At 44.9% G+C, this 13310-nt stretch overlaps 1 protein-coding gene across 1 annotated transcript; it reads left to right on the top strand.

Moving 5' to 3' along the window:
- The first annotated feature begins 1476 nt into the window (after nt 1-1476).
- Nucleotides 1477-6417, top strand: LOC123079137 (proteasome subunit alpha type-2). The gene is made up of 11 exons (XM_044501819.1): nt 1477-1746; nt 1845-1921; nt 3321-3385; nt 3484-3530; nt 4196-4271; nt 4395-4462; nt 4942-5011; nt 5246-5331; nt 5539-5601; nt 5681-5746; nt 6167-6417. Exons 1-11 carry the CDS (start codon nt 1706-1708, stop codon nt 6213-6215), a joined length of 708 nt encoding a protein of 235 aa, XP_044357754.1. The 5' UTR covers nt 1477-1705; the 3' UTR covers nt 6216-6417.
- The last annotated feature ends 6893 nt before the right edge of the window (nt 6418-13310 follow it).

Below are 13310 nucleotides of genomic sequence, written 5' to 3'. Positions count from 1 at the left end.
ACCGACAAAGGGATCTGGGCCGACTTGGCGACACCACCCGCAGCAGGAGTCGTCCCCTCCATCTCCGCCTCGCCAGCCACCCAACCACAACGCAGTCATCGCCGCTCCACCGGCAAGCCGCGTCGCCAGCATGGCCTCCCGGGTAGCTCCTCCGCGCGAGCGACGCGTCCCCGCCAAGCCGCCGCGCCCGCGTCGCGAGCAACAGGGAAGGGAGGCCGGGAGACCCCGCCGCCGCCGACGCCGACCTGGCTTCGCCCGACGGTGGCGAGGAGGAGAGGAGGTGTGGAGGAGGAGCGGTCCGGCGGCGGCTAGGGTTCGCCCTACCGCCCGCGGGAGCGGCTCGGGCGAGAGCTCAGTTATGATACTTTGATTGTTTAGAGTTTTAAAAGGTTCATGAACGCACCAAGATAAACATGCAATTCTACCCCCGATGGCGATAATTAGTAGGCTAGTCTAATAAATATTAAAATATTGTATGACTAGAAGAAATCGACATGAAAACTTCAAAAGTCGTAGATACATCGAGGACATATCAGTCGCTCGAGCTCCCCCTCTCACGCCAAGCTACATCCATCGACTGATGCCCCTATCAGGCCACTTCGAGCACCATGGGGGCGCCGCACAACCCCTTCTCCCTTCTCCCATACCCCCACTTACGGACCTCCTCATGACATCCCTCGATGACGAGCTCAACACCCTCAAGATGTTTGACAAGAGGTAATTTAAGCTCGAATTCCTAGATTTTCGTGGTGTACGATTTTCTGTTTCGTGTAGATGATATTTTTTGCACAGTTCATGTAGATGAGCTCACCAATGGAGGAGTTATTGAGGATTCTTCATCCTCGAATGATGTCAATGATGATTTGTTTTATATGATGATGACTTGGTGGAGGAGGTCGCATTGATGCTAGCTCAATGGGAGGTGCATGGAAACAAGAAGAGGAAGCATCCAAGTCTCAAGAAGTTTGCTCGAAAGACATTGCTTTTGTTTGTTGCAACTCGGTTTGTATTTATTTGAGGTCATGCGTGTTAGATATATATTTGGGTTACATGTATTTGATATTATGGGTCTCCTATCTTATCTTCAGGAGAGACTTCTTGTCTTTCAAGTCTTGTATTCAATATATACTCAACCTCGAGGCTCAATACAACATCCATCAATAATTCCGCCAATCTCTCTATCCCTCTAACATGGTACGCACGCACGCATACACGCAAAGCTCCGTGAATAGAAGAGTGTTTGATATCACAAGAAAAACGAAGGAATTATATGAAAAAGTTTGTGTAGATGAAAAATTTCCTCCAAATTGCTCCAAATTATAGTACTACAAATAAAATCCTATGAAAAAACTTCTAAAGATTATAATCGTATGAATTAAATGGCCACCGTTTTTTTCCTTGTATAAGAATCCAAATCCTCTATTTTTTAATAAAATTTCTTTGAAAGAAAGGAGCCCTCGGAGAAAATCGGCAGAGTGGGTCTCAGCGCCTTCTCAAAAACCTTGCAGTTTCCGGTTCCGGCCCAGAATCATCTTCTTGCGAAACACTCTGCTCTTCTCCGTTTTCCTCTTCTCTTCGCGTTCGACACTACTTCCGTCCCATCCCCCCTCCGTCTCTCTTCTCTAGCAGCCGCCTCGCCCTCTCGCTCCGTCCGATCTCCTCCCGCAGCCCGAGAAAGCCGACGAGGTAGTCCCGCACGTCGGCCATGGGCGACAGCCAGTACTCCTTCTCCCTCACCACCTTCAGGTTTGTGCTCCCCCCCACCCCCACCCCCCCTCTCGATTGGGTCTGATCAGGTGCGATGTAGGGGCTTTGATCTGACTTTTCCCCCGATTTCATTGCAGCCCGTCGGGGAAGCTGGTGCAGATCGAGCACGCGCTCACGGCCGTCGGATCGGGCCAAACCTCGCTTGGCATCAAAGGTGCGGTGCGCGCAGTAATCTTGCCCTGTACTTTCTGCTATTAGTAGTCTTATACGCTGCCAGCATCGATTTGCGGCGGAAGTTTCGTGATTTTAGACAAGTTTAAGACAGCGACGTGAAGGTTTTATGCACAACATTAGGTCAATGCTGAGGGTTTCCATTCTCGTTTCTCAAGTGTGAATTTAGCTCGCATTTTAGGGCGACGTGGTGCGGCTTATGACAGTGCTGATGTCCGTTCTTCAGTTAGGTTTTCTCCTGTATCTTTGGCATCATAGAATCACGTGGTAGTATTTACACTACTAGCTGTGGGACTAATCGATTGCATATGATATGGAAATCATTAGTCTGCGTAAATTCAGGCTTCCAACGACAAGAATGGAGTGCAGGCCTTTTTAACACATAAGAAATACAGTACTTGTTCAGTAAAGAAATATAAGAGCGTTTAGATCACTACAGAGGGAGTAATTAATAATCACTGCTCTTTTGTTTGCGGCTGGCGACAGGGCTACTGTGCCAATTTAAGGCACTGAGATTATTTGCAGATCTATGCCCAATGTTCCTTAATGGAATTGCGTGTGTGTGTGCAACGTCCTGAGCTTTCGGAGCTTCTTCATGTCTACAAAGACTGATATACCAGCTCATAATCCAATGCTTTTGATAGACACATGCCCATGATGCCAATGTGTTTGTCATATCATGTTCATTTTTAATCTGTATTATTTTACATTGTGCTTATGAGTGCGAAGTTGATGTTTGGTGTGACATATTTTCAGAAGTATACATATGTTTTGTAAACTACTGACTACATAGGAGCACATCCATTGTAAAGTTTGGAGTTCTGATTGCCTTCTTGTACTTGGATGTTCCACAGAAACTGTTAGAGTGCGTTCTTTGCAAAGTTGGATTTATATGTACCTTGGAGTTGTTCGATTCTTTTTGCTTACTGGTAGTGTGGCCGGATGATGTCTACTCACCGAGGCCCTAGGAGATTTAGAATAATAAATTCATGATAAGTGCACAATTGCACATTATTTGTTTTCTTCTTTTCCAGCATACCACTTAGTTTGCTTTTCAGCATACCAAGCAGTTGTATTGTGTTGTGTTGTGGAAGTTAAAGAGTGGCTATTGGTTTTTCGCCTATGACCTTTTTTATTAACAACTGAATGAAACTAATGTTTGATATCAAAAAAAAAAAATCAATGTTTGACATGCACTCTTTATATAGCTGCAAGTTAGCACGGATACGTTTCTTTCTTCTATTATAATTACTAATGATTGAACGAATTTAAGCTTAGTTTGTATGGTGCATATTTTATCAGTTATTTTACTGTTCTACAGCACTTTCACTTCCTTTTCTGAGTGACTTATTGATTCTGAGATATATGCATCATGTTTGTAGCTGCCAATGGTGTAGTTATCGCCACTGAGAAGAAATTGCCTTCTATTTTAGTGGACGAAACATCTGTAAGTGTAACATCATCCTTATTTTTTTCTCTACTTGCCATCTTTTGTTGCTATCTCAAAATAAAAATGCTAATTAATCCGTTCCTGCAAATTTCTAGGTGCAGAAGATTCAGTCACTGACTCCAAATATTGGAGTTGTCTACAGGTATTTTCCAGTGTTGCTTGTTATTCATTTTTCTATATTGTAGAAATATTTACCTCTGTTACTGTATTACTATTACCCTAACTAATGATGTATTGGTTAATGCTCTTAATTCTCAATGGTGTCTGAGCTAGTATTGCTGTGTTTTCACTTTCATCACTGATGAGCTGGTTGTATATATAAAAGATAAGATGAACAATTTGTCTGAGGTTCCTCCCTTTATCCATTTCACCTTATATGTAGATGACCCTGAAAAGGCAAAAATTTAAAATACCTGTACAAAGTATGCAAGGAAACCAGCTGATTAGATCAATCAACTTAAGGTATCTGGGAGAAAACATGAATCATTCACCCTTTTTAGGCAACATGATGAATGGGCAAGCAGGGTTGTCATTACCAATTTACCATGCAAACTAGTACTGGTGTGACCTAGAGCCTTGCTTGACCACAGAAGTGCACATTGGAGATCAACAGCTAGACCTGTAGTGCCAACACGTAAGCTATCAGAATAACCACACCTTTTCCAAGCTGTTTATTAAATCTCCCGACTTGCCACCATGGCTCCATTAATATATTTTCCAGTTCTTGTTACTCAAATTTGGTGTTTCTTGCAATTTCCAAGTGTCTCTTGTTTCATGTATGTGCACTTACCTACTTGTTGTTTCCAGTGGGATGGGTCCAGATTTCCGCGTTCTTGTCAGAAAAAGTCGGAAGCAGGCACAGCAGTATTATCGGTTGTACAAGGTAAGATGTTATTTTAATAAATTGCTACTTTGTATAATGTGCAGGTCACCTGTAGCCATGTTCTCTCAGTTTTCCCTAGCAAATACTATATGTTTTCTGATTATTATTTATTTCCAAATGCAGGAAACCATCCCCGTGACCCAGCTTGTCCGAGAGACTGCTGCTGTTATGCAGGAGTTCACACAATCTGGGTATGTTACTATACTTGGCACTTTCTATTTATTCTACTACTAATGAAGTTATGAAATTGTTTAAATCACTCACTTGTTATACCTAAATTACTATTAGAACAATATAAGTTGCTTGATAGTTTTACCGAAAGCTTCACAATACCATTTGATGTAACTTGTTTTTGTTAACAAGAATTCAAATATGAAATATAACTTCAATGTCTGTTGATTTTGTCACTTAATTGTGAAACACAACAATGTATAGGGCCAGAGTTCACTATGTGCAACCGATTTGTTAGATCTTTACTTAATAGGTGAGCTCGAGAAACTGAGGTTTTAAAATGCTAGTCATGACGCAATTCGACACTACATATAATAGTAGATAAGATTTGATTGTCACATGCGTTTTGATTTGTTTTACACGTGTCAGCCAAATCGCAAAAGTTCAGTTCAAAACTAAATAGAAATATATGTTGTACTCATAACCTTATTTGTTGCAGTGGTGTAAGACCATTTGGTGTATCACTGTTGATTGCTGGGTATGATGACAATGGTCCGCAGTTGTATCAGGTATGTGCAAGGAGCTACATGATATAGATCTTCTTATTTCCCTTCCCATTATTTCAGATTCAGTTGCTTGTTAGTTTGCACCAGATTTTTATTACTTTTGACTGATATTTCACATGTCATAGGATTTGTATTACTTTTGACTGATGTTTCACATGGCATAAACTCATATTGTTAGGGTGTAGTAGTTAATAGTTACAAAAATGTTGGATTTCTCATTATTGATTATTTCTATAGGTTGACCCATCAGGATCTTACTTCTCCTGGAAAGCATCAGCGATGGGGAAAAATGTGTCAAATGCAAAGACATTTCTTGAGAAAAGGTAGATGAAGGATCTATCTATCCTACCATTACTATTGGTCACTGTTAATGTTTCAGCGTTATTTATCTCAATCTGATAATCATACTAAATTAAATTCTATTGCTGTCCATCTGTTCACTAATACAAGCAGCATGTATTTTGTCAAGGTTATTATTATTTTCCCTTTTTGCATGGTCATGATTTAGCTGACATAGCTTTAACTTCTAGATACACCGAAGATATGGAGCTTGATGATGCCATTCATACTGCAATTTTGACTCTGAAAGAAGGGTAGCTACATCTTTCTAGTAGTTGGCTTATGCTAGCAATTTGGTTGCTTATTGAGTACTGACTGTTTCCGGACTTGCAGATATGAAGGTCAAATCTCTGCCAACAACATTGAAATTGGAGTTATCCGGGCTGACCGTGAATTTAAGTATGTATACAAAGTCAATTACGCTGTTTTTACTGCAACATAGTTATCAGATACTCCCTCCGTTCCAAAGTAAGTGTCTCAATTTTATACTAACTTTAGTGCAGAGTTGTACTAAAGTTAAGACACTTATTTTGGGACAGAGGGAGTACAATTTTTTCGTTTGCCTTCCAACCCTTCCTAACTTAGCATTGGTCACAATAACTTTCATTTGCTCGCTAACAACTTGTGCTACTCTCAATTTAATCCGTTCATGTTTCTCTTGGTCGTGTAGTTGGTATTTGCCTGCAATTTTTAGTATATGTCCAATATGTGTGCGCTTCTACTCTTTTATCGGTTGTAACTGTCATAATAAGGCCGTTTGATTAGTGTACAAATTCCTTTCTGCATTCTGACTATCAACACTTCCCGTTCAAAATGCAGAGTTTTAACTCCATCAGAGATCAAGGATTTCTTGGAAGAGGTGGAGTAAGTTGCCCCTGGGCAATTTACTGTCTCCAACAAGAAAAGTTTCCGGTCCATGAAGCTTGTCTCATGTTTTAAATTGGTCACTTAAACATATTGTAAACTGGTTCGCCCCAGTGACACCGGAAGAACTTACATTTGAATCCTTGTGGATGGCATTGTGGACATGGAAGATAACCTAATGTTAGGTGTATGTTTCGTTTGGCCAATCTCTGGATTTGCTCGGTCATTTTAATCTGGTCCCTCGTGATTATCAGCTTGGAAAAAAAGCATGAAAGAAACTATCGTTGGTGGATACTTACCATGGATACAATTTTCATGTTCTATGGCTGCTGTTGCCAATGGTAAATTTAGTGTAAAGCACTCAACATGTACTACTAGTTCCTTCTTTGGGCCGAACAATAAGAGCAAATAAATTGCAAGGACAAGCCAGGGAGAAAAGAAAGGGGAAAAATGAAGGAATTTGGAGAAAATTGCACCAGCTCATCTCCGTGCAACCTCACATTGGCCCCATTGATTTTTTTTTTTTCTGAAAAAGATCAGATCTAATATAAGTTCATCGGAAGCAGAGGGCATCTCATACATAATAGAAATTACATCGAGATGGCCACCGAATACCACTCTCCCCTATAGGAGTTTTTTTTTTGAAATTTCCTCTATAGGAGTTGGCTTGACCTCGTTGATGACAATGGCCAAATGTCGGGCTGGGCTTCGGGCCGGGCCGAACAAAGCTCGCTGCAAAAAACCCGGGCCCGGCCCAGCTCGTGCGTTGTGTTAAATATCATGCCCAGGCTTGGCCCATCAGTGCAAAAGCCTGCCGGGCCTCGGGCCGTCAGGCCTGGCCCTTCCCTAAATTGCAAATATGCCTGACCCGAGCCCGGCCCGGCCCGAGCGTCGGGCTTAGATCTCAGGTTGAGGCCTGACCCGTGGGCAAGGTCGGGCCGGCCGAGCCGGGTATCCCATGGCCAGGTCTAGTTGGGAAGTCTTCGTGCACGTGTCCTTGAAGAAATGCTAACCTCGTCCAGACGAACTCGAGAGGATAGAAGCCCAAAAGACAAACTCAAAAAAGAAGTGCCGCCATCCGCTCGAGTGTCGCATTTGTGAGGACTAAAAAACTCTAGCCTAATCTACTTGCGGTGAAGCCTGGAGGTAGACCTGGCAATGGGATACCCGGCCCGGCCCGACCTTGCCCATGGATCTAAGCCTTACGCCCGGGCCGGGCCGGGCTCGGACCCGGCATATTTGCGATTTAGGGAAGGGCCCGACCCAAGGCCTGGCGGGCTTTTGCACTGATGGCCCTGGCCTGGGCCCAGGTTTTTTTGCAGCGGGCTTTGTTTGGCCCGGCCCGACATTTGGCCAGGTATACCTGGAGGGAAAAGTTTGGTCTAGCCAAATTTATATACTATTATAAAATATCAAGATATACAATACTAAAGTTATATGTATGTTATGGAAATGTATGGATATTAATTTCATATTATGAATGTTGATTTTTTTTATAAAGTTGATCAAACTTTATAAAGTATTAAAGTTGGACTAAAAAGAAATGGAGTACTATGTATGTTATGCTTGTGAACTATAAATGCCGATGCCGCAAATACAATTGAAATGTTTGCTGAGAATTGGAATAATCTGTTGCTTAAAACACAAAGAGTTGTAAATGCTCATAATACACAATTTACACATGGGTGATAATCTCACCATTGCTTACAAAGTGGCGAGCTATCCAAATGTATTTTTTTTATGAGAGAAATTTTTAATCTATTCCTCAATCATGGCAGTACAAAGAACACTACAGATAGTAAAAATTACAACCAGGTTCATGGACCACATAACGACGACTACAAACACTGGAGCGAGCCGAAGTCGCGCCCCCATCATCACCCCTCCCTCGCCGGAGCCGGGTAAACCTTGTTGTAGTAGACAGTTGGGAAGTCATCGTGCTAAGACCCCAAAGGATCAACGCACCAGAGCAGCAACCATCGCCGATGAAGAGAGTTGCAGATCGAAAAGATCAAACCTGTAACCATACAAACGAAGACGAACAAAAACTGGATTCAAATAGAACCATTGAAGAACAGCACCGACCGAATCCTATGAGATCCGACGGAGACACGCCTCCACACATCCTCCGATGAGGCTATGCGCATCATCGGGGCGCAACCAAACATGGAAACCTAATGATTCTATTCTACGGTACCTAATTGACCCTAAGCAAACTTAATACCCCTCTCCGCGGTTACCTTTCACTTCATTGCCAGACCAAACGCACGGCCACGATGGGGGCAAAATTTCGTGTTTTGACTCTTTTGGGATACAAATTCAGGATCTGACCCCGGTTTGGAAAAAAATCGGGATTTGACCCTTTTGCTACCGCCAGGGGCTCTGGCGGTAGGGTTAGACAGCCTACCGCCAGGGGCCCTGGCGGTAGGGTACGACGGAGGGGGACGGCGGCCGTTTGCCCGAGCTGACGTGGATAAGTACCCTACCGCCAGATCCCCTGGCGGTAGGCTGTCTAACCCTGCCGCCAGAGCCCCTGGCAGTAGGGTGTGGCTGGGTTTTGCCTCGCAAACCTTCTGTAACGAAATATGAAAGGGGCCCTGGCGGTAGGTTCACTCTACCGCCAGGGGGGCTGGCGGTAGGCTGTATGACCCTACCGCCAGGGTCCGTGGCGGTAGGGTCCTGTGTTTTGTTGTTTCAAGTTCAATTGTTTGCTTCTTTTCAAAATCAATATAACAGCAATATCACAGATCTTAAATAATTAAACTTGGGCATCACATACACATTAACAAAACTTGAAGATAATATAGTTCCACAAATAGCAAACGGAGTTTCACAAATAGCAAACGGAGTTCATCTAATTAGAAAACGGAGTTCCACATAGACACACAAGTAGCAAACACACCATTCCACAAATAAGCTACAAACGGAGTTCCACAAATGGAGTTCCAACACACAAGTAGCAAACACACCGTTCCACAAACGGAGTTCCAACTACAAGAGCCAACTATCGAAGAGCAGAATTAGTTGCTCCTTCCCCTCTTGGAGGTATGGTCCTCGTTACTCTTTGAACGAGTCTCTTCAGTCTTCTTCTTGGGCCGTCGAGTAACCGGTCTCTAGAAAGGGCCCGGACTCAGCAAATCCTTCGTCTTCGGGTTCCTCTTCGGCAGCTGAGGTGGTTGAGATGATTGAGTTGGTGGAGGTCCATAATCTTCATCGTACTCCTCCTCCCCGTTGCTCTCATCCTCCTCCTCCTCCCCTTCTTCATGTGTGGCCTCCTCCTCCTCCTCCTCCTCTTCCTCCTCCTCCTCGTCCTCAACCAACCTAGACGGCGAGGGAACATGGCTCGATGAGCCGATGTGACCCTGTGTGGCTACATGCCGATAAGCTTCAACCGACCCAGCTCCAGCACACCCAAGCAGCCCTACTAGTTTGCGACAACGCTTCACGAACTTCTGCACTCACAATGAAACAAGGGCATAATAAGTATCAGGTTTATGATTGCAAGTGAACAAGATGCATCTGTTCCGAGGAGGCTGAAATTGTACCTTCATCGTCTCCCTCATTTTGTTCTCAGAGTGTACGCTCCCGGGGACATCACCTAGTGCATCTGAGGCTTCAAAGATGCATCTGTTCAGCTCACCAGACTGCAACGGCATAAGTCAGTCACGATGACGAATAAAATAATTTAAATACAACCATCGGTTCAAACTTACCACTTTGTTGATGAGGGGTGCAAACTCCCTAAATCCACCGTGCATGTCTCTGATGCCGGTCTGGTAGGCCTCTTCCTCGGGGTCATCCCTCTCCAGCTCCGCGATGTCTTCCTCCGTCCACCTAGGCCTGAGATGAAGACGGTGCTTCTGGCCATCATCGTACCACCTCATGTGTCGGTCCAGGTAAGCATCCCAGTCAGTCACTTTCCTCTCCACGTCTTTCCGGTACCTCCGTCGGTTCCACTCCGTCACATGAGTTTTATGCTCCTCTCACAGTCTGTGATCGACTGATTCTTCTGTCGGCTCATCCTGCAAGGCATAGGCCACAAGAAACATCATAATAAAGTCGCCATGCAATGAAATCATGGGCACAGAGAAAAAAGCGCTCACAGGTGGAGCGCGTGGCCGCCAGTATCGGTGGGCGGGCCCGGTGGGGTATGGTGATACACCCCAAACTGCGTGGCCACGCGGTGTGGCAAGTGCCACTCGACGGCGTACACACAGATCATGGGCACGATGCACCACCAGAGACCACGGTCCGCATCGCACATCACGTTCAGATCGAAGTCCCACTCTCGGTCATGATACAACCACCAGTTTACCTATTACATATACGTTGGTAAGTTTCCACTCTCGGTCAAAAGTGGAATCAAAGAGAAAGGTGTTGAGCGAGTTCATATACTTGCGTATGCGTCAAAGCGTCCAACTCGTTGGTGTAGGTCTTGTACGAAGTCTTGTTTAGGCCTGTGTAGAGTTTGACAACGTCCCACTCGTAAGCTACGGTGGGGTGTCGAGTCTCGTCGCCGTCTTCGCTATAGGCACCCCATGGGCGTCTTGGCATCTTCTCCGGACGCCCCACCGGCAGCCGCTCCCACATCCAAATGGAGAAGGCCCAGACAAAGCCACCCATATTGGACTTGTCTCCCGTCCTCTGCGTTGCGTCGTCAAGCTGCAAAACATCAAATGAGGATAAGATATAACAAAATGTCATGGGCATACTTTCGTAGGTAGGCAATTAGATACTCTCTTACCGAACGATATAGGTAGGCGAGAGATGCGGTCCCCCAACTGTACCCTGCATCCCAGTCCGCTAGGAAGAACAGATACGACCAGTTGGCAGAGTTCCGGGAGCTGTCTGGAAACACGACCTCCGTGAGAAGATACCACAGATAGGCCCTTGCATACTACTCCATAGTCGTCTCATCGGCGTCTTCGGGGCATGTCTTCCGGTGCTCTGAGAGCCAGGGCAACGACACACCGGATGTACGGTTACCCTTAGCACCGGGGCAGTCGCCGATGAGGGTGGTAACCCTCTGCTGTCAGTTGGTCCTCTCCACTCGCCCGGTGAGTGCATGACCCTCGATCGGCATGGCAGTAACCATCGACCAATCCTCGAGGGTCACCGTCATCTCCCCGCATGGCAGATGGAAAGAATGGGTCTCCGGTCGCCACCGGTCAATCAAAGCTGTCAGAGCTGCATGGACAAGCGTCGGCGGCTGACGCTTGAACTGCAACACAAAACCCAACAGACGGGCTCTCTTGAAGAACGGCGCGTAGCGCTCGTCGTAGTCCATATGCCCATGAACCCCGTGACCCCTCATGCGCAGTGGCTGGAGCATCTGTCAAAAAGTGAACGCCAAAAGTTAGGAAATTATTTTCATCAATCCGAAAACTTTGATCAATATTTCATTCATATTACTTACCTCTCCGTTATCTATGAAACGGGCACGATGACCCTTGTCGAATGCGTAGTCAAGCATGGAGTACCGTGGACCGATGTTGTCCGCAAGAGGTGCCCGCCTTAATAAAATTTCATAAACAAAAGCATCATATGCATAAGCATACATAAACAAAAAGTGAAATCAAATCATATCAAAATCATATCAACATGCATCATATCAAAATAAAATCTTAAGCATATTCCTCTACTACACATGATGGATCAAATCATATCAACATGCATCATATCAAAAAAAAATCGTCCAACATGCATCATATCATCATATTTTTAAACAATTTTTTCCAAACAACATCTTCATATCATCATATCAACATGCATCATAAAACTACAACCAAGTCCTCCCACATGCATTACATCATAATTTTTTTAACAAAAAAATTTATGAACTAAGGTTCATCTTCACACTAACATATGAACTATTGATTAGAGTTCATATTCAATACCACTAGTTACTAAAGAACTAAGAACTAGAACTACAATCAAGCTAAAACAATCTTAGGTGAAAAAAAACCCAATCTAAGTTAAAAATATGAGGGATTTCAAGCAAATAATCCGTCGAATCGGAAGCAAGTTTGCAAAAACTAATTGGAGGGATTGGAGGAGCTTATGTTTCTCTCTTCGGGGCCATCTCGATCCGCAAAAATGATGAAGAAACGGTGAAGATCCGAGGGGGAGAGTGGAGAAGATGAGAGAGGGAGAGAGGGGCGAGTTGGGGAAGAAAATGAGGAACTTTCGACGCGGGGGGGGGGGGGGGGGGGGGGAGGGGTGGGGAGATGGGCAGGGGCGCAGGGTCTCGGTCGAAATAACTGCCCGGACCCTACCGCCAGGGGCTCTGGCGGTAGGGTTAGACAGGCTACCGCCAGGTGCCCTGGCGGTAGGGTGCGACGGAGGGGGACGGCGGTCGTCTCCACGTACTGACGTGGATTAGTATCCTACCGCCAGGGCCCCTGGCGGTAGTCTGTCTAACCCTACCGCCAAAACCCCTGGCGGTAAGAAAAAAGGTCAAATCTCGATTTTTTCCAACCAGGGTCAAATCCTGAATTTGTATCATAAAAGGGGAAATTTTGCCCACGATGGGTGAGCACACCATGGTTTTACTGATCACTCCTACCTAGGGCTGGATCAAAAGCTCGTAACTCGTGAGCTTAATGAGCGCTCGATAGTTCGGCTCGTTAAACTCGTAGCTCGCTTCTTAATGAACAGAGCCAATCATTGATTTCAGCTCGTTAAGCTTAACGAGCTTAACGAGCGAGCTAATGAGTTTCACGAGTAGCTCGTTAAGCTCGTTAGTAACAACACAACACATATTCTTATCTTACGTGACAAACTTCTGTAGAACCTTAGCCATCTATTCAATCTAATCGACATATGAGGCAACAAACTACTGCATTTCTGTTTGTAGTCATTATATTTCATCTTGAAAGCCACACCTACACATTCATACTGTATATCGTAATACATTATAATCTGTTAACGAGCGCTCACGAGCTTAACGAGCTTCAAACGAGCCGAGCCACGAGTTTAACGAGCACGAGCTTAACGAATCGAGCTGCTCGTTAGTCGACCCCTACTCCTACCTGGCTGTATAGCCTGCCTAGACCGTGCCCTACGGATGTGTGTATGCAGCCGTTTCCAGGCCTGACAA

This window comes from Triticum aestivum, chromosome 3D, assembly GCF_018294505.1.
Source record: "Triticum aestivum cultivar Chinese Spring chromosome 3D, IWGSC CS RefSeq v2.1, whole genome shotgun sequence".
Classification (NCBI taxonomy): domain Eukaryota; kingdom Viridiplantae; phylum Streptophyta; class Magnoliopsida; order Poales; family Poaceae; genus Triticum; species Triticum aestivum.
This window is presented reverse-complemented; position numbering and strand designations above follow the sequence as displayed.

Coding starts and splice junctions, on each gene's coding strand:
- LOC123079137 (XM_044501819.1), top strand. CDS start 1,706: ATGGGCGACAGCCAGTACTCCTTCTCCCTCACCACCTTCAG. Junction 3,386..3,483: donor TTTTAGTGGACGAAACATCT/GTAAGTGTAACA, acceptor GCAAATTTCTAG/GTGCAGAAGATTCAGTCACT. Junction 4,272..4,394: donor AGTATTATCGGTTGTACAAG/GTAAGATGTTAT, acceptor TTCCAAATGCAG/GAAACCATCCCCGTGACCCA.